Source organism: Pseudorca crassidens, chromosome 8 (assembly GCF_039906515.1).
Source record: "Pseudorca crassidens isolate mPseCra1 chromosome 8, mPseCra1.hap1, whole genome shotgun sequence".
In the NCBI taxonomy this organism is placed as follows: Eukaryota; Metazoa; Chordata; class Mammalia; order Artiodactyla; family Delphinidae; genus Pseudorca; species Pseudorca crassidens.
Window position 1 is genome coordinate 48,704,021 of NC_090303.1, and position 26,018 is coordinate 48,730,038.

Genomic DNA, 26,018 nt, shown 5'->3' on the forward strand with positions numbered 1-26,018 from the left:
TATATATATATATATATTTTTTTTCTTTTGCAGTACGTGGGCCTCTCACTGCTGTGGCCTCTCCCATTGCGGAGCACAGGCTCCGGATACGCAGGCTCAGCGGCCATGGCTCACGGGCCCAGCCTCCCTGCGGCATGTGGGATCTTCCCGGACCGGGGCACGAACCCGTGTCCCCTGCATCAGCAGGCGGACTCTCAACCACTGCGCCACCAGGGAAGCCCCCCGTTATGTATATTTTTAGTTGCTTCCTTGGAATATGCTCCTAGAGGTGGAAAAGTTGAATGGGCTTCTCCTTAGGTCTTGATGCATTTTGTTCCATTGGACATATGCCCAGTCCTTTGGCAAAAGTGTGACTTGCACTCTTGAAGCTCTACCCTTTACTCAAATGAATGTGCAGATTTGTCCATATCCATTGCTCCTAAGTAATTCCCTTTCCTTTACTTTTATAGCAACTGGATCACCTCCAAGTTCTGAGGTCAGCCTGAGAATAGAAATGAAACTCTCTTTCCAGGTCACATTCTAATCACGGTAATACACAGCACCTTAGCCAACTGGGTACACAACCTGATCTGTCTATCCCAGCCCAGTTACCGTAACTGTTGCCAGTTCCTGTCATAGACATATGACAGAGAAGAATGTAACGTACTGTGAGAATAACCTGGTAAATATTGTTGGATGGGATGACATGCATACAAGTTTGGTGACCTCGGTTCACATTTAGCCCTTAGCCATCTCTATGAACGTCATATGGCTTCACCTGATCTTTAATCACCCCACCACACATACGGGAGCACTGCGGGGGGGAAGTCAGGTCAAGTGATCAATGGGGCTTTCCTAAATTAAACCTGCTTATAATGCATCATTTCCATTGCCTTTCCTCTGCAGATTAAAGAGTAGAATTCTTTGTAATATATATTTTTGCCTATTCCAGATCCCACACGCAGGGTAAGAAAAGCAAATGAATGCTTTTCTTTTACTTCTGTTCTTAGGATATATTAAAGAAAAAGGAAGGGATTTTTTACCTTAAATTGCTTCATCAGAGAGTTTTATTTAGTCTTTTGACTTCTTGAACATTTTTGTTGTGGTTTCATGGAGCTATGCACGTATGTAAAAAAGGATTCAGAATACAAAGATATAAATCATAGTGGTATCAAAACCTATCTCCAAGTGGAGATGCAATTTGGAACTTTCCCCATGTTTCCACAACTAAGCTTAAGTAGCAACAAAGCAGGGTAGGAATCAGAAAGATGCATCAGACATGGTCCCAAACCTGATCTCTTTCAGGGGAGAGGTTCAGAAAGGGACAAAACAAGAACATAAATAGCTACAATATAATGTCATAAATGACAAAATCCGTATTTGTAAGAAGGCACAGGGAGAGGCAATCAGGAAAGATATCTTGCAGCACATAGTTTCTGGTGGACATTTACTGGTATAAAATAATGTCTTAAGCAAAGATTTGGATAAAGCACGTTTCATACAGGAGGACAGAGTGAGCAAATTCTCTGGAGAAAAAAAGTCAAACTGACAAATTAGTCCCTTTTAAATCTTGTTTTTAATTAAAAGAGTTAAGCCTAATGGAGGGAATGTATTACCGGAAGGAAACAAACTGATGGCTTTTTATCGCCACAAGAAAAAGTAAACGTACTTTGGGCTGCTCAAGTCCCCGCAGAAGTTCGACTTGCGCTATTCATCGATGGAGAAAACGCTGTAAGGACTCTAGGCTGTTTATTCTTTTCGCTGTCCAATGGCAGAGAAGCCCATACTTCTGCACGCAGCTGATTAGCTACTGTAAAAGCCCCGCTCCGAGCACGAACCAATGACATCTCCGAGCCAAGATTCTTGGAAACAGCTTCTGGCTTGGAATGCGTGACATTGAGACAGCCTCTTGCTTGTAAACAAGGTCGAGTCTGGGCTGGCCCCAGCCCACGCTGTCCGGGGTCCTGTCACAAATGGCTAATCTTGAGCCCACGTACCTCCTGACGGCCGCTTTGGCTTCCTGGTGTCCCCTTACCCCTCACAGCTTCGGGTGCCAGGCCTCCGCGTCCTGGAGGCGGGGCCCAAAGTTCTTTATCTGAGCTGACGGGCGCGGCTCCAAGCTCAGGAAGCTCTCCAAGTTCCAGTGGCTCCTCCCGGTTGGAGCTTCGAGGGCGGGGGATGCGGCGGGGGGGGCGGGGGGGGGGTGCAGGGAAACAAATAAAACCTCGGGAGGCGGCGGGTGGTGACAGGATACGAACTTGAGTCTCAAGCTACCTACTGCTCCATCGACTCACTGCCCGATTCCTCCACCGCGAAGCACCCCCGAACCTCAGCCCAGGCCGGGGAGCACGAGCCTGCCAGCCACCTGCTCTCCCCGTCCGAACGCGCCCCGCCCCTTCTAAGGCCCCAGGTCCTGCTCCCCGCAGCCTTCACCCCACACACCAGCCCCAGCTCGTGCCAGGACGGTGGTCATCAAGATGAAGGCGGCACGCTTCGTGATGCGCAGCGCCGGCTCCCTGGTACCCCGCGAGGTCGAGCATTTCTCGCGCTACAGCCCGTCCCCCCTGTCCATGAAGCAGCTGCTGGACTTCGGTGAGCGGGGACGTAGGGCCCGGGCGGGGACTGGGGAGCTGCCTTAACTTTCAGACCCGGTGTAGGGAGGGCTGGACTCATTACTTAAAACACCTGGGGTGCGCTTTCCTGCTGAACCGTGGAACCTCGAAGCCAGCACACCTTGCCTTTCTTAGATTTGCCTTCTCTCTGACAGTTTGTGCCTGCAGGTCAAGGCCACTTGCCGCCCCGCTGATGCTGGTTGGTTTGAGCTCATCTTTCCTATTCTGTTTCTGTTTCTATTTCCTTTCTATTCCAAAGTTTTCAGTCAAAATAGTTTTTGCTTTCAGTCACCATTTAACAATGAACTGGAAACTTCATCCTCTCCTTCACTGCATAGTACTTCTTGGAGAAGATTCCTAATATTATAAAGTAGCTTTGAATTAACCGAGATTTTATCCTTTAGCCACCCTCCACCCCTCCACAGGGTTCATCTCTCTGCATTCCTAACATTTCCTAACAAAGATTTCTTTGTCTCTTTAGCTTTAACGTTATCTATATATTTGCATTACTGCTGAAAATATTTACAAACTTTCTGCACAAATCTTATAAAGAAAATTTCAAGGATTTAAATGTGGTATTATTTATCACTAGTCTGGAAACATTAGGACTCCCACTCCTCCCCTTTTCCCTTCACTACAGTTTCATATCTAGAACTCTGCAAAGGATGTTGTCTCCCTGACATTGTGATTTGACTAAATCCTGCATTCTTTTATGAATACTAAGAGCCTTGGGATATTATGACTTCTTGGAAGTGAATCCTCATCAAAAAGAGAAAACAATAATTCTCATATTTGGTCACTTTTTAAAAAAGAAAGAAAGAAAAAGACAATAAAGAAGAAGATGCTTACTCCTGAATTATCTACAAGCAGTTACCCAACTGAGAGTTAAATATCATTTTGTAATATATATATGTGTGTTCAATATTGGAGAGTTAATGCTACTCAAATATATAATTTAGATATACTTTTTTCCAAAAACTAAATAGATGCTGTTTATTACAGGTTCAGAAAACGCATGTGAAAGAACCTCTTTTGTGTTTTTGAGACAAGAGTTGCCTGTGAGGCTAGCCAATATCCTGAAGGAAATTTATATCCTCCCTGAAGGATTAGTAAATACCTCTTCAGTGCAACTAGTTAAAAGCTGGTAAGTGGTGAACCATTCTGAAACAATCTCTAGTTTTAAGATAGTTATCTGAGTATGAATTCTTACAATATATTAACATCGTAATTGGGAAACAGGTGGTCTGAAGCTTAAATACTTTGAAAGATGTGTTTTCTATTAATTTAGGGTAAGTTATCATAAGGGCAGTTATAAAGCTATAACAGACATTTTTACCCTGAAAGAGTAGATACTTTCACAATATAATTTTAGAAGGCAATATGAAAAATAATTGACAGTTACAATATTAGTTTGTGTTTAAAATAATAAAAGACAGTTTGATATTGCAAAAAGAATTCTGTCCTAGAAATAGATACAAATGACTATTACTTATAGAGGGCCTAATCTTTGTTACTTACAAACCAATTAAGAAAGCAGGCCCAGGATCAAATCATGCCTTCCTCTTTTCCTAGTTGTGGAATCCTTGCTTAGTGTCTTATCTCTAGGCCTCAATTCCCCCATCTATTATTGAGGAGAATAAAGTATATGTCTCAAAGGGATATCTGAGTGTAATTAAATGAGGTAATCCATTTTAAAAGCACTTAGAACAGTACCAGGCACACAGCCAGCACTCAGTGTCAGTAATTATCTCCTTTTGCAAATAAGGATACTGACTTAGGGTAGGTAAACCAAAGGAGCAGATTTTCAGAGAACAGAGCCAGGTTATGCACTGAGGCAGATATGCACCAGACCTTCACCCTAACCCACTGACTGTACAACTTTTTGTTTGTTGATTTAAGAAATTATGTATTATGCGCCCATTAAACAATTGCAATCTGAAACATATTCAATCCATAGTATTTACTGCTGCTTTCAAGACTTCTATTCACCTATGAATGAATACAGGAGGAAAAAAATATGAAGCCTTTCTGTAAAAGTAATTTCTAAATGCTTTTGCTATAAAAATAAAGACATTTGACAAACAAAACAGAAAACTGAATAGTGATCTAGGATAGTTAAACAAATTTTAAGTTAGCAAATTGAGGGTTAAATTTGTAGCTTTCTTTTTTCTAAGACATATGTTTTCCAAATGTCTTGGAGGAAAGTTTTAATTTTAAACATAATACGTTCTCTCTTCAAATCATTTGGAAAAAAGCAATCTGTTTTCAGCCACTTGTAAGTGACTATTCAATTTTAAAACTTAAAGCCCACCTGTCGCTTTACAGGTATATCCAGAGCCTGATGGAGTTGGTGGAATTCCACGAGAAAAGCCCAAAGGACCAGAAAACATTATCAGAGTAAGTTTTATGCATTAGAATAAGTGTCTAAAACTTTGACTATTTCTAAACATCAGATTTTTTTCAGACCTCACTTAAAGGATAATTTATAATAGTATCCTGAATAATAAATAACTACCCCCTTACAAATGACAAGTTTTGGCTTGTTGGTTTTTTTTTAAAAGCAATAGAGAATTATGGCATTGGAAATGATGCTGAGGATGAAAAGTGTAGAGGACTTTTTAAAAGAAGGAAATCTATTTTTACTCTAAATTTAGTATGATGATTAGATTTGTAGAAGGGTTTACTGTTACATAATATCAATGCACGTTGGTGTCATTGTAGAGTACACATTTTCTTTCAGAGTAATTGACAGTCTCTAGCTATAAGAATGAGAAATAAGACTCTTTTCTAAATCTTACAAGAAATTTGAAGTTTTTTTCACAGTGGCATTCTAGAGCCATCTTAAATAGTACTTATTTTTTGAAAGAGAAAGCTTAGTGAACAACTGGAGTGAACCTATCACTCACAGAGCTGATATTTTACATGTAAGCTAGAAGCAAAATAAATCTGTTTGTGAAGCTATCTCCTCTACTGTAGTCAAAGAATCTGTAGTGAGAGTCTTAATAAAGCTTCATCCAAACGTTGTATGATTTGATTTGTTTGGATGGGTACTTGAGAAAGGCTTTACCTTCTTTGAAGTAATCTAAGAAATATAAATTAATGAAACTTATTTGAACTTCTACTAACCATGAATGTGTTTTGGCTTAGTTTTGTAGATACTCTCATCGAAGTTCGAAATAGACACCATAATGTAGTTCCTACAATGGCACAGGGAATCCTAGAGTATAAAGATGCCTGTACAGTTGACCCAGCCACCAATCAAAATCTTCAGTATTTCTTGGATCGATTTTACATGAACCGTATTTCTACCCGGATGCTGATGAACCAGCACAGTAAGTTAGTTCATCATGGTCATGATATATAGGGACGGGTGTAGAATACAAGCCATACTCTAAGCAGATATTTCACTACTTGGTGGATCACATTCTTTCTCAGAGGTAGTTCTAATCATTATTATCCTGATTTTTATAACAATATTCTTTGTTTTTATTTTTCAACAGTCCTTATATTTAGTGACTTACAGACAGGAAACCCAAGCCACATTGGAAGCATTGATCCAAACTGTGATGTGGCAGCAGTGGTCCAAGGTAATTTCTAGGTTTCTGCATTTCCCTTATTGAAAATGTACATTATCTGATTGACACATCTACTGTTGAGGTAACTCTGAATGAATTACTATTCAGAGTGCTCCGTTTATGTCTTTATAAATACTGTAATGAAGGTCCTTTGTTTTTGAGAGTCAAGTGCTTAAATATTCACTTATTATAAAAAATCTAAACGTCAATAGCTAATGTGCCATATTCTCATAGATTATAGTTGACATCTGAAGTGCACATATTCCTATAGCAACAGCTATAACTTAAGCACTGTGTTCATTTTTTCTTCAATAAAATATTAAAAATTAATTTTTCCATACACATAAACTTGTACTCTAATGAATATTTTGGATTAAGGGTAGTGTATACACTGAAGATCACTTGAAAATTTTACTTGGCATAAATTCACTTAATCATTATGGGAAAAAACCCTTCCATTCCAGATGCCTTTGAGTGTTCCAAGATGCTTTGTAATCAGTATTATTTAACATCTCCAGAATTAAAGCTCACACAAGTGAATGGTAAGCTATAAATTAAATATATTTTTATCTATGGAAAATTCAGTGTTCTCCCAGAATGATTACTTCTTGTAAATACAAAGCAATGTCTGTGTTCCTTTTCTGCCTTCTGAACTTGCCTAGAATTTGTACACATTTGTTTTTTGAAGCCAAGGTTCTCTTTATCTCAACTGGAAAGTTCCAATTGAGTATATTCAGTTGCTAATGAAAATTCATAAAGAAGAATGGTTTGAACAGATAATTTAGGATTTAGAGTAGCAGCTAAGTTTCAATATCTTTGATCAAAGAACAACTGCTTACTACAGAATACAGGAATAAGGAGGTCAGATTTGGAGGAACCACTTGGTAGTGGAGGTATGCTCCTAAAGAGGTTACTTATCAGATCTGAAAACAAAAACACTTTAAATTGCACTATAAGAAAGAAGCCAGTCATAGAAGGACAAATACTTGTGATTGCATTTATATGAGGTATCAAAAATAGTCAAGCTCATAGAAGCGGAGAGTAGAATGGTGGTTGCCAGAGGCTGAAGGAAGCAGGGAGATGGGGAGTTGCTGTTCAGTGGGTATAAAATTTCAGTTATGCAAGATGAGTAAGTTCTAGACATCTGCTGTATAACACCATTCCTACAGTTAACAATACTATATTGTACACTTAAATATTTAAGAAGGTAGATGTCATGTTATATGTTCTTACCAATTTGTTTTTTTAAATTTTCACTATAAGTATATATCACTGTTTTGGAAGCAGAGCATACTTCAATAGCTTCAACTCTAGGGTACCTAAAAGGATAAGGTCTTCCCACACTGAATGAAGTAATTACAGGATGAATGCAAGGCACTATTTTTATCTTATCCCATAGCTGCTTCTCAAAGCAAGACAGTACACTGAAATTGGAATAGCTTCCTTTCAACTCAAAGTAAACATCTTTTTCAAGTAATAGTTATACAGGAACAATGTTTGTTGGTGGTGAGAATTAAAATCAAGTTGCTCAAATTAAGAGTAACTTAACTCATGGATTGGGGATAGGGAAATGTAATGGATTGCTAAACCAGAAGTAGGAGTACAAATAAAGACTGAAAAATATTTTTAAGCATTAACAGCATTGTTGCATAATACTTGTAGATAAACTGCTTGAACTGTTTGATGAAATAAAGAGGGAACTGTGCCAGACCTTGTTTTCTGATTCAAACTTTGCCAAGGCCTGGAACACCAAAGAATAATACTTTTATTTTTCTTTTCAGAGTATTATGAGGTTTTTGTTTCTATTTTCTTTAGCCTCTTCGTGAAATTTAAGCATATTTAGCCTATGGGATTTTATGTTTAGCTGATAAAAATCAAGAATAATCATTAATAATCAAGAATAATCAGTTGTGTTTACTGTTTAAAGGGAAGCTTCTAAGGTAGGACTTTAGAGTGAGGAGGATGGGGAGTATTCCAATTCTGTTTAAATCTAAAATATTAAATAGATATGAAAGTTTATTTTAATGAAATATTTGTTCAGCAGTTCTAAATTAGCTTAATTTTTTCTAGGAAAATTTCCAGGCCAACCAATTCATATTGTGTATGTTTCGTCTCACCTTCATCATATGCTCTTTGAACTATTCAAGGTAACACACTTCACAATAATTGCAATTTTGTTTTTTTTAAATGTTAACTGGTTACATTTTTATTCCCTTTATCATTCCCTACTAAACAGGAGCCTCACTATCTTCTCCCAGGCATGTTCTGTGTCCTAACAAAAAGAAGCTACAGTTAATGTTTGAAAGGGTACATGCAGTTCCTGTAGCATCAACATGTATTTGAGAATGCACAATATGAGTCACTATATCTCAATGCTCCCTGTTCCCATTATTTTTTCAGGTGTCCAACAAAGCACTAGTCATTCATGCATTCATTAAGGGAGGTCGTGGGGTGAATGCTTCAGTGACTGAGGCCTTGTTATCTCCATCCCCATAGGCCGGTCCAACTCTAAATCCAGAGGTTCAGGTCCAGAATTACTGGAGGTGGCAGGGTCCCAACCTATGACTAGAATATACTCAAAGGACAGTCAGTTTCTTCAGTGATCTACTTTAATGTGCATATGAATCACCTGGGGGTTTTGTTAAAATTCACATTCTGATTCAGTAGGTCTGGAATTGGGCCTGAGATTAGTAACTTCTCATAAGCTAACAGGCGATGCTGCTGATCCATGGTCCACACCTTCCATAGCAAAACAGTAGGGTAGGGCTTCTCAGACGCTAGTGTGCATTAGGATCACCTAGAGAGCTTTTACAACACAGATTCTTAAGGCTGTCCCAGAGATTTTGATACTCTTGACCTGAGAATGTGCATTTCTAACAAGCTCCTAGAGGATGTGGATGTTACTGGTCTGGGACAGCCAGGTACTAAGAATCAAATCCTGTCCCAGGTTCTAAGCCCAAACTGAAATGCTGTACTTGCACCAAAAGGCAGAAAAACACTTGAAGCTTTGTGATGGTTCCTAAGAGTCCCCTGGACTGGAGAGGAGGAAGTCGTCAAAAAAAGTGAAATCGGGCTTCCCTGGTGGCGCACTGGTTGAGAGTCGCCTGCCGATGCAGGGGACGCGGGTTCGTGCCCCGGTCTGGGAGGATCCCACGTACCGCGGATTGGCTGGGCCCGTGAGCCATGGCCGCTGGGCCTGCGCATCCGGAGCCTGTGCTCTGCAGCGGTAGAGGCCACAACAGTGAGAGGCCCGCGTACCGCAAAAAAAAAAAAAAAAAAAAAAGTGAAATCCTCTTCTAATTCTGATGTAACTCTTCCCAGAACCTACTGTTTCCTAACTTATTCTAACGTTAATGTAACGAGGTAGTGATTGTACTACAAACATCTGATCTATTTTATTTCTCTTCAGCTAATGCTTAGAGCTTAACATTATTATATAGAAACCAGAAAGCAGATAACCTATCAGAAGAAGGGTAGAGAGGAAAATGGGTAAAATAAACGAAAACTTTATCTGTATGAGATTCATCTACTTATCTGAAAACTTGTTTGAGCTTCTTCTCTGTTAAAGGACAAAAGATGCTTTTTTGTTGATTTACTTTTAAATTGAATGGTCCAACTCATAGTTATTTTGCCATCATTGGTAAAAGTTAAGATGATAATCAAACGCAAATTGAAATTTAATTTAGAATTATTTACTATCCTTTTAAATAGTAACAACCTTTTCCCAGCAAATTTTATAAAAGCCAATAAATTGGTTCAATGATTCACTGTTATTTGTTATGTAATAGTCTTTGGTGCTTAGATGTAAAATGTAATGGAAAGTCAGAAAAGAGAAAGCCAGGAAATGGACTATAAAAACCAATTTCTACATTTAAATTAAGCTTACAAATAAGAACTTGACAGCTAGCAGAATTGTTTTCCCATTAGACATTACTCCCAGTAGCTATATTACATGGTAAATGAATATTTTTCATTATACCTCCTGCATGACACAATCATAAATGGCTATTTACAGAGCTATTTTACTACTAACTTAAAAAAATAAAATAAGAACTTTGAATTACCCTCTGTGCTGCTTTCATTTTAAACATAAAAAACAGTTATTTACTGTCCCTCATCCTCCTGCCATTGAATTCCTTACGGTTTTGTTTTCTTTAGAATGCAATGAGGGCCACAGTTGAACACCAGGAAAATTGGCCTTCCCTGACACCAATTGAGGTGATCGTTGTCTTGGGAAAAGAAGATCTTACAATTAAGGTAACCATTCTCTGTTTTTCTTTTGAGTCTTTCTTAAGAGAACTTTTAAAAGAGTCAATAATAATAAAGCTCTCTGCTTTGAACAGTAGATCAAAGTCATGTACACCAGGTGACTTTTAAATGAAGGAAAGATATTTTTATATAAACAAATGCGTATTGTTTTTAATGTGTAGCTCTGATGACTGGTTTGTTTAAGATTTCAGATAGAGGAGGTGGTGTTCCCCTGAGGATCATTGACCGTCTCTTTAGTTACACGTACTCCACTGCACCAACGCCTGTGATGGATAATTCCCGGAATGCTCCTTTGGTAAGACCAATTATATGGCTAAATTCATCCCAGCCACCTACTTCTAAATGTAGAGCAAGGATTACAAGGAAGTATTTAGGCAAGTTAATCAATTTAGTTAAATTGGGCATGGGGGTTGTAAGAAAGCATTTTGTATTCCTATGATCATGTTCACCACTTTGTCAATAACTGATCTTTCCCTTCTAGGCTGGTTTTGGTTATGGCTTGCCGATTTCTCGTCTCTATGCCAAGTACTTTCAAGGAGATCTAAATCTCTACTCTTTGCCAGGATATGGAACTGATGCTGTCATCTACTTAAAGGTATTCTTTAAATCCAATAAAAAAAAAATCATATTTCTGAAAAGACTGCTTCTTTTACAGCCCTGAGTGCTACGGTCCACAGTGAATACCCAAACTGAGTTAGTGCAAATAATGACCACAAGTCATTATATTTTCTATTTGGTATGTGTAGATATATTATTTAATATTTAATATGGTAACGTATCAAAAAGGAAGTGGGCCAGGCTACTTGCCTCAGTGAACCAAAGTTGTTTCCCAAGAAGTGCATTAGTTTCTGAGTGAGGAGATGCTCATTTGAATTTTTTAAGGCAAATCCTATTGGCATCTTTAAGAATAGCCATACTTTTGTTTTACTTGGACTTGTGGGAAATACATATACGCTAATATTTCAGCCTAGAAAACAACTGATATCAAGATACTCAAGACCTTAAGCTGACCTTGTTAGAAATCCAGGGAGAGGAAAGCTGACTGCTCAGAAGCTATCAGTGGGGTGCCTGGCATTTCCTGTTTAAACTTTAAAATTTGGTACATGTTTTTTCCATTTCTGATAAAGCCTCAATTTATTTAAGGTCACTGTCCTGATGCTGTTAATCATTTGCCAACTATTTCAAATGAAAATATATTCACAGTTATTAACAACTAAAACATTAAGCTTCTAGGCTCCCATTTTTGTGCAAGGGAAAATGGGACCATTTGCCGCATGGTCTTAGAACACCTGAAATAGTTATTCATTTCTTAAATAGTAAAAATGTCTTCCAAGTATTGGAAAAGGTTAACATATTATAGATTTATAGTATCAGATTTTAATAGATCAATAGTATCAGGTTAGGACTCTCACTTTATCACACATACAAAGGTTTTGCCTGGAAAACCTATTTGCCTGTTGCTATTCAATTCTATGGCATCAGCAATATCCAAACAAGGGACATGTGTAACTATTGAACACAAATACTATTACCTGATTTATAACTGTATATATATTATTTCAGCCCCTATGGGGTGCAGATAATATTTATTTTTCAGTTTTCTTTTATACAGTGCCTAGCATACCATGGACTCTGGTGTGCTCTTATTAGTAAATCAATTAAAAGAATGTATTTGAATGTTTGAATACTTACCTCTGAATTTATTTTGAATAATCACTTCAGGTACAAATTATGTGATGAATAATTTCTTTGGCTTGATTTTTTTCTCCCCTTTCTTTCAGGCTTTATCTTCTGAGTCTATAGAGACACTCCCAGTCTTTAACAAATCAGCCTTCAAACATTATCAGACGAGCAGCGAGGCTGGTGACTGGTGTATCCCAAGCAAGGAACCAAAGAACCTGGCAAAGGAAAACGTGGCTGTGTGAGGAGGGACTCTCAGGACGCTTTAAGGGATCAAAGTGGGTCTATGCCAGTGCTGCTTCCTGAATGTTTGCGTGTGAACTCTTGTTTTCTCAAAAACAAACAACAGCAACAAAAACTCCTTGGTCAGAACACTGATGTGAAGAGGAAGAAAGCTCCTTTCTGTGACCCAGGCGAGCACAGTGCAGGACTACAGGAGTTCACGGCTGGCCAGCTCTTTATTCTCTTAACTTAGAATAATGTATGAGTTTATATCAAATCCTGGAGAAGAAATAAGACTCAGTTTTCCATCTGTTTATCAGCAAGAATGGGAAAGAGTGAGAAGTGAAGATGTAGGCTAGCAGTTTCAATGACTGATATTTTAGGCCACTGGTTGATGTTATAAGATACTGGTATTTATGGATTATCAAGTGTCAGTGTACCAGTACTTTCCTATCACTCAAAGGACTAGGGCTTATTTTATACTATATGATTAGAAATGTATGTAAACATACATTTCATATATATCTATGCACTCTAGAGATGAAAAGCCAGTGACTGAAATAACACTTACTTTGAATGAGGAGGAATGAGCCAACACATTTTATTCTGAGTTGCAGCCAAGGCATGGGCCTATGTAAAAACTCAGAAGAAAGCCCCTTCTGATAAATACAGTGCCTTTATTATGCTGCTTTTCCTGTTCACACCTCAAATAAGAAGTGAACACTTATTGCCAGGTGCCTTGTCTTGGTTGAATTTTAAAATACGCACTGATTTCAGGACGTTGGCGGTTGGAGGGAGAGAAGAATTACCAAAGTGATAGCAAAATCTCACCTTGCTTTGTTTATAAATGAAACAGAAGTAGATTGGAAAAACCAGTGTTAGGGAAAGAAATCATGCATTCAGAACCTAACTCAGTAGGAAGGGCTGTTCTCCGCACTGCAGTGGTGGTAATCCAAAGGCATCTATTTTCTAGGCTTAAAAAGATGTATTTTTTATATATTTAATTATATTCTGTACACTTCACCATTAACATGTCTGATAAAAATTTGTAATTAACAAACAGCTCAAGAACATTAGAATTTAAATACTTCTTAGAGTATTTTTAACAAATAGCCTGCAAGTAAGAGGTTTTCATGCTATCGATGCTGATGCTTTCATTTGTGAATCATTGTGAATGAGAGCTAATGCATGAAAGCTGGAATGCATATGGAACTTTGGGGGAGTTCAAGTATAATATGCAGGTTGATGGGGCAGTCTAGCACATTCCTCTTAGAGAAGAAATGAAAAAAAACAAAGGAAAGTAGGAAGGAAGGAAGGGAGGGAAGAAAGATGGGAAGGAAGGAGAGAGGGAAGCAGAAGGCAAGCATCTTGCTATATTCCCCACAAATTATTTCAAGAAATGACCCATATTATCATGGATAAATTATTTGCGAGAGAATGAATTGGTGTCTTTCAAGACAGTATGGCTTCTTTAAATGGTTCTCTCACTCTTGCAAGATAATAGGCTTTTATGAGATAATAAACTCTTCTGTGTCAAACTGATGTTTTAAACCGGGATATCAAAAAAACTAGCACTTCCTGTTTTGTAAAATAATCAGCACTGTCTGTATGTTGAATTTAACATTTGTGTTTAATTTTCTCATGGCCTAGTGGTGTGGTGCTTCTGGTAGTGGCCATAAAAGCCTCAAACTATTTGCTGTGGATTTCAGGTGTTATCATCACAAGTCCTGGAAGTGACTTTTCTTGATGGTGAGACTCTGGCTCATGCATTTATTGATTACACAGAACTATTTGCAATAGGTTATTTGACTTTTCAAAAATTTAAACATTTTTGCACGTAAATTCTTGTATTTACCAAAGATTAAAGCAGTTGATTAATAGTTAACTCAAACACTGTGAACTACCTTTAAAACACAAGAGAAAAAGAAATGTTGGTATCTCAATAACATCAACTGTGTAAATGGAGTTCTATAAAATAGAAATAGTCCACATTGGTATTTGTGAAATCTGTGGAAGAACTTTAGGATCCTAGTGGATGGAAACTGAATGTTCAGGCCCACTTAAATTATTAATGTATAAATTGTGTTTTTGTGTCTAGGTTATGTACAGAGAAATGTGACAATTTTTATAATAAATATTTTTTATTATAATGGTAGATGTAATCTTTTTTAAAGTTCTTTTCTCAAATTAATGGAAAGTACTAAGAAGAATTTGAGGTAAAGTTTTTCCTCACTTTACACCAAGTCTAATTTAGCTACATATGGGGTATAGCCTTTAAAAAACAAAACCTTAAAATCTTAATTTTTAAACAAAAGATACTTTATAGCATTCCAGAAATTTCTGGTTCTCCTTTGCTCTCTTGGTTATGCTCCAATAACACATAGTACAATGTGTGTTTATCTACATGAATAAATTCAAGAATTGTTTTTCCAATGCATGCACTCTCTAAATTTTTTTTTGGTAAATTTACTTAAGAGTCTCACTTAGTGACTGTATTTACATAGCAAATACAGTGGAGTATCAAAATAATTACCTAGATAATTTAGGTTCCCAAACAATTTCTAGATTAAATATCTGAATAATAATAGGGTAGAAATAGGATAGGAAGTACTAAATTAAGTGGTGACATGTTTTATCTTTGCTATCTTCACACTGTCTTTCTTTACTAATTTAATCCTACTTTATCATTAGACAACATTCTCTGCCTACCTCCATAATGCCCTTATTGCAAAGTTTTGCAAAAAAACAAATATAAAAGGAATGGAGGGAGGAAGGAAGAAAGGAAGGGAAGGAGGGAGGGAGGGAAGAAAGAAAAGCAATTAGAATAAAATAAAATTAGTGGAATAAGTTTGTCATAACTAAATTCTAAAATCTTGTCAGAATAATCATATGTAAATAAAAAATGCCATCAACTATGGCATTAGACCCTAAAGAACCTATACTGAAGCCCTTCAGCCCTTCAGCAATGAGATGCTTGTTCACTTGACTACCTTCATTTCTTCTTCTGTCAAGGAAGTACTGCACTGTCTAAAGGAAGCCCAAGAGCACACACATACCTACACACACGGGATTAGCTATACAGTTCCCTTGAATTAAGCAATTTGGGAGGTAGGGGGTTAGCATGTGCCCCGGGCTCAGAACCTTCATCCCCATTTCCACAAAAACTGCAAGACTTCAAGTCCCACAATTCTCCATTTATGGACATGTACATCTTTTCGACTCAATGTGTATACCCCCAAAGGATACAAATTTTCAAGTTCAACAAAGTTGGCTGAATTTTCATTAAAACTGTCTTTACACAATTTCTCCCAAATTTCAAATTTGGCTCGAAATGGTAAGAGCATTTGATCTTAACTACAATAACATGTGCAAAGAGAGATTATTGTGACCTAGTAGTTTAAGCATTGGCCTTATAATTTCTTTATTCTACTACTATGCTTTTTAGGTACAGTACTTACACTTAGATGTGTAATAACACTGCAAATGTATATGAAATCTCCAGGTCACTTTGGTCTGTCTTGATCAAAGTATTGAGGAATTTTCATAATTTCACAGGAGCTTATGTAAGAGGTCCCCAACCCTCCACCATGAACACTTAGAGCAGTAGGCTTCTATCTCCATTAACATGCTATCCATACATCTTTTAGGGGATTTTTTCACTTTTTACCTTGCATCACAGTTACTTAGGCACTCAATAAACATCTCCTGGATGGATACATGAATAAACACATAAATAAACCTCTGCCTTTAGAACAGCATCCCTGCGTTTAAAAGCAGATGGGAACTCTGTGTTAAACAAACATACATCAAATTTTATAAGATTTTATGCTTTAAATGGTATTCAAAAAGTTTTACAACATTGCAGAAACTCTGGAATATTTTTCCAAGCCAGAAAAATTGCAACTGATCTTGTTTAAAGTAGCTCTACATTGGTGGCCTTTGGCCATTAAAAATTATCACATATTTCAAAAGAAATTAAATAATGGATAAAAGTTATAACTAACTAATGAAATTTCTTGAGCAAATGGGTTGGTATTTCAGATTTTATTAGTATTATTCCTTCTTGTTCACCTTGGACTCAGATGAAAAAAATATCACCATTCATATTTCATGGCCTCTTAATGGAAATGAGCAACTGTCTTTTAATGAGATTTTTCAGTTCCTACTAAAGTGCAAATAAACATAAAAAGCCACTCAAAATCAACAGAAATGTCAGTAGCCTTGAAAACATGTTGAATCTATTAAATGATGTGAAAATGATGTGAACTGTCTTAGTGATAAATACAGCAATGAAATAATAAAGTTTATCAGCAGATTAAAAGACATCATTCTCATGTTTACTGCTATTATTCAATGTAATGAAAATAACACAAACTGGTTGCTAGGAATTATTTATGAGCATATTATTTTCCATAAATGTAAAAGGATGCTTTAACATATAAGACAAATAGCCTATTAAATGGCAAAGTCTTGAGTTTATTTTATCAATTCCATTAAAACTATGCCCTTTAATGTGTTTCTAGCCCCCAAAATACACTTCGGTATTTGGCAGAATTGCCCTTAACTCAGTATTTTTCTTTTAAATTCACTTTTAAGAATAACAAAATATGTTTGAAATTATAGCTCTGTGACCTGAAAATGAAATAAAAATTTGAAAACAAAAATGAAAAACTTATACCATATTCTTAGGCAATTCTCTTTACCTATTTGAGTCTCAGTTTTCTCTTCTACCTACGTGAAATAACTAAATGAATTCTAGTGCTTAAGGAAGACACTTTTAATTCTAAATTCTCTGAATCTATTCTCATAACAAGCAAAAACATTATTTCTTTAATTTTACATTTATATGAAATGATGGATGTTTACTAAACTTACTGTGGTAATTATTTCATGATGTATATAGGTCAAATCATTATGCTGTACACCTTAAACTTATGCAGTACTGTATGTCAATTATATCTCAATAAAACTGTAAGGGAAAAAATGAACTCTCACATAACTAAATGAACGAATGAATGAATAAAAGTTTTTTAAATACATTAACAGTGATGAACTTTATTTTTTAAATTTTAATTTTATATTGGAGTATAGTTGATTTGCAATGTTGTGTTAGTTTCAGGTGTACAGCAAAGTGATTCAGTTATACATATACATACATCTATTCTTTTTCAGGTTCTTTCCCCATATAGGTTATTACCAAGCATTAAGTAGAGTTCCCTGTGCTATACAGTAGGTCCTTGTTGATTATCTATTTTATATATAGTAGTATGTATATGTTAATCCCAACCTAATTTATCCCTACCCCCTTCCCCTTTGGTAACAATAAGTTTGTTTCCTAAGTCTGTGAGTCTGTTTCTGTTTTGTAAATAAGTTCATTTGTATAATTTTTAAAATTCCACATATAAGTGATACCATATGATATTTGTCTTTGATTTACTTCACTTAGTATGATAATCTCTAGGTCCATCTATGAATGAATGAATGAATGAAGTTTTTGAATCTATATTTTCTAATAATTCTTTACTGAATACCCTGCCTCCAATTTCTCTGCAGTCCAAACTAGGCTTTGCATAATATCACTGTCAAGCTCAGAATCTTTTGCTGCCTTCCCAGTGCCTAAGAATCTGATATTTATAGTTTTCTACAATCCAACCTACACAATCAACCTTACAACCTATACCTTCTGTTACTGAACTGTTTAGTATATTGTCTTCTAAATATGCAACCAACATTTTCCTTTTGATCATTGTAAATATGCCTGCCTGAAATGCCCTTCTTCTCTTCTCTGCCTTTTTCCTAAAAGCTGCTCAACCTTCTAAACCCAACTCAAATTCCCCCCTCCATGGACTGAGCATCCCAGTCCAAAGTGCCTTCTCTCCCAACTTCTTCCTCTAAGCTCTCACGTGGTCAGGACCATTTTAGTATTTAGCACGTAATTCTTAAGGTTGCTAGTTAAATGTTATAGAGAGGTATAAAATCCAGAAACCCAATTAGATTGTGTTTTCCCTGCAATCCAGGACCATGAATTACACATACCTATATGAAAACCATGATGTTAATTAAGCCTGTCTCATGTATAGTAGACATCAAAAATATTTCTTGATTAATATATTTTTGATGAGTTGGGAAAACAGAGAAAAGCAATGAAATAATTCCTGATTGAGAAGATTATTCTACTGATCTAAAACCAACGTCACCCATCATAACATCAAGGGCCCTCAGCACTTCTTCTCCGTCTGGGAAGGATCCATGTTTATTTCCAGATGGATCATGCCTATAATATATACATACAAACTAACTTAAACCTTTTATTTCAGGCTTAAAACTAGGTCTGTGTCCCCAAGGAGCTTAGAGTCCTGTTGAAGAGTTAAAGAGACACAAATGTGTGAGAAGTTAAATCATGACCAAAGATTTTACTAACAGTTCAAGTCAACAGTAGAGGAGATGCCATAATTCCTAATATACATAGCCAGGCATATTCACTAACATTAACTGCTATAGAAATTTAAAGAAGGAAAGGTGATTTCAAGCTAAAGTGACTAGGTAGAAAGAGGACAATTTAGGGGAAGTGGGGAAAAGACCACGAAGAAACTATCCAGGGAGAAGGTGGGAAAGGTATATTGGAGCTCAAATAAATATAGTCTAATGTCTAGATGTGGTATCTGGGGCATCAAAGAGCCATTTACTAGGATAGTAAAAGGATCAAAACATTTCTGTGGACTAAAATCTTAAGATCGTATGTCTCACTGTCAGTTTATTTACAAAATACAGTGCAGCAATCAGCACAATCTTCTTAAATGAGAGATTAATTTAATATTTGAATAATTAAAGAGAGAATCTGTGGTATGTTGGCTGATGAGTGAAAACAGTGGGTTTTCACACAAGTGTCATACTGGTCAGACATGTAGGACTCTGGAGCCAGGCTGCCTATATTTCCATGCCAGCTCTGCCACTTAATAGCCATGGGAAGTTACATAACTTTTCTCTGCTTAAGTTTTCTGATCTGTGAAATGGGGATAATACTATAGCACCTTCCTTATAGGAATGCTGTGAAAATTCAAATGAGTTAATATATGTAAAGCATTTATAACATTCTTTGGCACATAATAAAATTTATATAGATATTTGCTATTTTATCAATAATGTTATTTAAGTATTAGATACTGGATCCTTCTATTAAGGAACTTCTATTAAGTTCCTATACAAATAAGTGGATAGCAATAAAAATAAAGTACTGTTCTTCAGACATGAAGTCATACAGCGTGAGCATGAAATATCAATGATAGTAACAAATTTGCTCCAATATGCCCTACTGCCCGATTATGACGCTGGGATTAGATTTTTAGGTCAAAGTATGGTCTATTGACCTGAAAGTGCTGAGTAAGGCTAAAACCTGTTCAGGAAGGGATCAAATGCAGACCTTGACCTCTTTGGTAATGCTGTCTAACCAGAAACTGGGTGGATGGTGATGTCATGTGTTAGCTAATGAGATCCATTAACTCTTTTAGGTCCCTTTGAGAGCACTGCACAAGGCTGCACCTCCCAGAACACGGAGAAGAAGCTAGCTCACTGCACATTATAAACAAACATATAGCACTTTGCCCAAAGTACACTCTCAATAATTGTTTGTCGAATGGATGAAAAGAGACTTAAACCATAAAAATAACAATTAGGCTTCAGTTGTTCCCCAGGCAGCCTCTTGCCCCTTCTAAATATCATATTTCATCTTGTGAAAGCAGAGCTCCAAATGATAACAAAAGCAAGCACAAAACACGATTTTTAAAAAGCCTTTGGAAACAGTTCCCTGGCATATTGGAAAGTAGAATATGTTACAGTTACAGTTACAGTTCTTTGTAACTGAAAATATATCCTGCATTCTGTTTAGAGTCAGATGTGATTCTTATCTTCACCTAGTCCAGGTAGTTCCACACAGGATTTTACTTACCATGCACTAATTTGGGGGAAATTATTTTAGGGATAAAACTTGCCACTAACTTGAAGAAACAATTTTTTAACCACAGATAATCTATTGGTTATAATATTGACTTGATCTTTTTAAGCTATTATTTCCATTGGCAGAAAATATTTATTTCATGTATTAGAATACAAATTGGTTTCACTATACTTTTCTTCTCTCTCTGACCCCTTTTAAATTGAACATTAAGTAGGCAAAAAAGAAAATTCTACAGAATTATGTGAGATATTTTTCTAAGGATTTTACATTAATTAATTCATTTTTCCCTCCCAACAACCCTTATATTAACTCTTTTGCATAAATGGACTTTTATCCTCACAACATCTGTATTATCCTACCCATTTTACAGATAGAAAACTGAGCCACAAAGCAGTCCAGTAAGTTGTCCCTATCAAGGGACAAAGCTGGGATTTGATTCAAGGCACTCTATACTTCAGAGCCTTTGCTCTGAAGAAACAGTCCTTCTCTGAGAAATTCAGGGAGGATAGCAACAAGTCAGAGTGATGCCTGAGGTCATGCAAATGTGTAACCCATAGCTAGTCTACAAAGCAGAGGGCCAAGGTCACTGACCTCATTGCAAGCAGCCTAACCAACCAGCTGCAGGTCCCTGTATTTCTTCAGACAGTATTTTCAGAAGTCCCTACCTACTTGCAGAGCCATCAGAAGCTTGGGTTGTTAGACCAGCTCACGCTTTCAACTGAATGACACTTAACCATTCTTCAGGCATTGAGGCAATTCACTTACTTATTCAACAAGTAATCAGCAAAGATTTCTCAAGCACCACATGCTGCCACGCACTAGGAATACCATAATGAATCACAACGATTCCTGTGCCCAAGGACATTATAGTCTATTTGTGAACACAGAAATTAGGTTTCTAAATATTGATATGTTTTAATATCTTTATTTATTCATATTATCCTGAGAGTTAGATACAAGATTTCTGGGACAGGGACAAACTATTTATACTTACTTACAGTAAAAACTACATCAGTTCCCCTGGCCCCAATCTTTCCCCCTTCTAAGGTGATTCAGTGAGAGCCAGACGTCACATTACACTTACTGGGATCTGTACTATAGGTGAAGAACCCCCCCAAAATATGAGCGTTTATCTGGAAGAGGAACAGCTGTCTCCCACTCCCTCCCTTTGTGAGACAGTGAGAAAAAACTTTGCTCCCTAATGTACACAAATCCTCCTTCAGGAAAGAAGGAGAATACCCTTTGGAATGTAAATAAATATTTCCAGGGGGCCATATGACAAGTTTTGTCCTGGCAAAGCCCACTAACAATTCCTGGGAAATAAAAATAGAATCTGGATAATAAAATAAAGTCTGACCTTTTTTTCTTTTCCTTTGTGCTTTATCCAGTTTCACTTGTTCACATGGGGCCGCATGCAGAGGCCTTGCACCTGAGGTTGCACACAACACTTCAGTTCAAGATGGCAGCCAAGGGCTGTGTGCAAAGACACTGCACCCGGCACTGCAATGTGGAGCCACGCCCAACCTGCCAGAACTCCACCCCTCCCCCTGCTGTGAAGAACCCTATAACGCAGCTCCTCCTACAACCTGTCCGGGAAAGTGTGTGCTCTAGAGCGAGAGCTTGCACCTCTCTTTTCTTTGATCAAACAATAAAGCTTTCCTCTGCTTACGAACAGAATTCAGTCTTGTTCTATTAGTTCGGATGACACCAGGCAGCAGGACCATCACTGGGGAAGTTTCTCTGGAAAGAACCCTGCGTAAGGGTCTTATTCCAAGACAACACTTGGAATGTCTCCAGGCTCAGCTTTGGTCAGGTGCCGTTTTCAGAATCAACCCATGTAAACATGGGGGTGAAATGTTCTAAGTGTCCAAGGCTTAATCATGTGCCTACCCACAGGGCTAGAGGAACGGGGTTGTGGTGATAATTGGTCCAATTTAAACCATATAGACTGAGAAGGATAACACAAAATGAGTAGAGATGTTTCCCCGAAGGGAAGGATGGTAGCAAACCAAAAGCATATGTCCACTACAGCAGGAAAGTATGAGTCAGAGCACAGGTGGGGAGATTTTCACTAGGTAGGGGGAAAAACATGTCCTCCATTATAATAAGAGGAAATCATGTGAGTTAGATCACGTTTTGGTTGTTAAAGCTTATCTGTAGAGAAGGGAAAGATGAAGTGATCAGAGGTTTGAGGACAGAAAATAGCTTTAAAATAATTGCAGAGAGTAGGAGGATAAGCTATGAGAGAACATATAGTTAGGTACAGTGGGGAGAGGAGAGAGGTTGTTGACTAACCTGGTCAGTTGTGTGATTTCTCCCGTAACCTACTCAAGAGTCTGGATTAGGGGTCAGGAAACTGTTTGTTTGTTTTTCCTGTCAAGGGTCAGATAGCAAATATTTTAGGCTTTGTGCACCACATATGTTCTCTTTCACATATTTTTCTTGGCCTTTTAACAAATCTTCAGAAATGAAAAAACTTTTCTTAACTCCTTGACTGGGCTGTAGTTTTCTGGTTTCCATGCAGGCAGGGAAAACATGGAGGGTTACGTACATCTATGGTTGTGAATTCGTCCAACAAGTAAAACGAAAATAAAGAGACAATAAAGTTTAGAGTATTTGTGAACGAGTGAATGAAACCGAGTCCACTAGACACTGAAGTCACCAATCACTCATTATTTATAGATAAATTCAATTAACATTGCTTAGGCGTCTGTCATGTGCCAGCCACAAAGCTATGTTCTAGGGATACAATGGTAAGCAACACAGTCATGATCTCTACCTTCATGGGGTTTAGAGCCTAGTGGGCAAAGACAGATTCATTTTAAAATAACAAATAAAAATGTATAATTATACCTGGATCAGTGTATAGTATATACAAATTTTGCAGCATAAAAAATTCAAGAGATATAACATTCTTCTATTCTTCCAAGTCAAATTTGACTTGCTTTGAGTCCCTATACTATGTCATACCCCCATCCCAAATCATTATATGAGTTTCTCTCCCTTCAGGGTTGTATAATGATTCAGGAGTCAGTCCAAAACAGTCAACTATGGCCCTTTGGCCTTGGGATTATGCAGATAACTGCTGTTTTATCTGCTTTCCAAACCTGACTGATGACTGTAAAGGAAAGAGAGGAGATGGAGGAGATCTGTGCCTGCAGTGCAAAGCTTGAACCTGGAAATCTTTACGAGCGATCTCCCGGCAATTTTCTGTGTACAAACGCCTAGGTCACTCAATTGCCACCTGGACTGTATCTGTCCAAGGAGTCAGCTATTTCTACCTCACAAAATTCAGTGTCTTGTTTCCAGCCTCCCCAACTCTGGTACAGTGCCACGTAAGTCCAATGACTAGTCAAATATTTCTTAAATAAAAAAAAAAGGTGGGACAACACATGCCCACAAATTTTATTAACTTAGATGAAACTGACCAATTCCTTGAAAGACAGAAATTACCAAAACTCAGACAAGGAGGAATAGATATCCATCCCTACATTCATTAAAGAAATTGAATTGCTAATTAATAACCTACCAAAAAAAGAATGCACCAGTGTATATGATTTTACTAGTGCATTCCACCAAATGTTTAAGGAGGAAATAACATCAACTGTCAAACAACCTCTTCCAGCAGATAGAAGCAGAGGGAATACTATCTAATTCATTCTATGAGAGCAATATTGCCCTATAACCAAAACCAGATAAAGACAGTGAAAGAAAACAGATCAATATCTCTCATGAACATAAGTGTAAAAATTATTAATAAAATATCACCACATGAATTCTATCATAAATAAAAAGAATTATATACCACAGCCAAGTGAAACACACTCCAGGTATGCAAAGCTGGTATAACATTTGAAAAATCAATCAATATAATCCACCCTACCAATAGGCTAAAGAAGAAAAATCATATCCTCACATTAACTGATTAAAGAAGAACAAAGTTGAAGGACTTATATTACTGGATTTCAAGACTTTAAGGACTCTAAACCTACAATATAAACAATATAGTGTGGTATTGGCAAAAGCACAGACACATGTATCAATGGATCAGACGAGAGAGCCCCCAAAATAGTCCCAAACAAATACAGTTAACTGATTTTTGCAAATGTGCAAAAGCAATTCCATGGAGAAAGGATAGTCTTTTCAACAATTAATGCTGGAACGATTAGAATTCATTCTAATGAAAAAAAAAAGAAAAAAATTAAGATATATCTTACATCTTGTACAAAAATTAATTCAAAGTGGATCACAGAACTAAATGTAAAACACAAAACTGTAAACCTTCTAAAAGAAAACATAAAAGAAAATCTAGGTGGCCTTGGGTTTCGTAGAGTTTTAAAATATACCAAAGCATAATCCATGAAAGAAAAAGAAATTGAAAAATGGAACTTCGTTAAAATTAAAACCTCAGCTCTGTACAAGACATTGTTAAAAGAATAAAAAGACAAGCCACAGACTGGGAGAATATGTTTGCAAAACACATATTTGATAAAGGACTTTTATTCAAAATATACAAGAAACCCTTAAAACTCAATAATTAGAAAATAAACACATTTTAAAATGGGGAAAAAATCTGAATAGACACTTCATCAAAGACAAATGGCAAACAAGCATATGAAAAGACACAACATTATTTGTCTTTAGGAGAATGCAATTTTAAACAAGATACCACTGTAAACCTATTAAAATGGCTAAAATCCAGAATACTGACAATACTGTATGCTGGCAAAGATGTAGAGTAATAGGAACACTTATGGAATTTGGAAGACAGATGGCAATTTCTTACAATGATAAACATAGACTTACCATGTGTCCAGCAGTCGTGCTCCTAGGTAATAAACCAACTGATTTGAAAGCTATGTTTACACACAAACCTGCTTGCAAATGTTTATAGCAGCTTTACTGATGACTGCCAAAAACTGGAAGCAGACAAAATGTCCTTCAACAGGTGAATAGATAAACAAACTCTGGTGCATTCATAAGATGAAATACTATTCAGCAATAAAATGGAATGAGCTCTTAAGACATGAACGAAAAGACATGGATGACTCAAATACATATCACTAAGTGAAAGAAGTCAGTTTGAAAAGTCAGCGTACTATCTGATTCTATTTATATGACATTTGGAAAAGGCAAAACCTTAGAAACAGTAAACAGATCAATGATTGCCAGGGATTTGGAGGTCGGGGCTGGGAGAATTGAAAAAGTAAAGCACAGGATTTTTTAGAGCAGTGAAACTTCTTTGTATGAAACTACTTTGTATGTAATGGTGCCTACATGACAGAATGCCTCTGTCAAAGACCACAGAACTTTACAGCACACAGAGTGAATCTTAATGTATGCAAAATTTTAAAAAACATTTAGAAGGTCAGAGGAATTCCAGGATGGAGTGCAGAATATGATGCAGAAATCTAACTGTATTACTAATGTTAGTAATGAAACAACCTCACTGAAGAGGGTAGAGGCTAAGGTCTGCTCTAAGTGACTTTGGAAATAGAGTCTGTAAGACTAAAGGCAAAAGGAATAGTACATAAGAACTGTACTCTAGTTGATAAAGGTTTAAATTCTGAAACCACTGTACATGTATCAACAACTGAGTACAGGGATGACAGATGATGGTGGGAGGCAGATTTCTCACTGTTGGAGTGAGAAGTTACAGATAAGCAAGGGAAGAAAATTAGGATTAGAGTTAGAGATATAAACATAAACTCCTGATTAGTGTGATAC

General features: G+C 36.9%; 1 protein-coding gene across 1 annotated transcript; it reads left to right on the plus strand.

The window, feature by feature from the left end:
- Positions 1–2,214: 2,214 nt before the first annotated feature.
- Positions 2,215–14,492, plus strand: PDK4 (pyruvate dehydrogenase kinase 4). Its single transcript, XM_067746364.1, has 11 exons — positions 2,215–2,571; positions 3,594–3,735; positions 4,917–4,988; positions 5,739–5,923; positions 6,092–6,178; positions 6,631–6,708; positions 8,237–8,313; positions 10,325–10,423; positions 10,620–10,730; positions 10,917–11,030; positions 12,217–14,492. Exons 1-11 carry the CDS (start codon positions 2,457–2,459, stop codon positions 12,358–12,360), a joined length of 1,224 nt encoding a protein of 407 aa, XP_067602465.1. The 5' UTR covers positions 2,215–2,456; the 3' UTR covers positions 12,361–14,492.
- Positions 14,493–26,018: the final 11,526 nt, after the last annotated feature.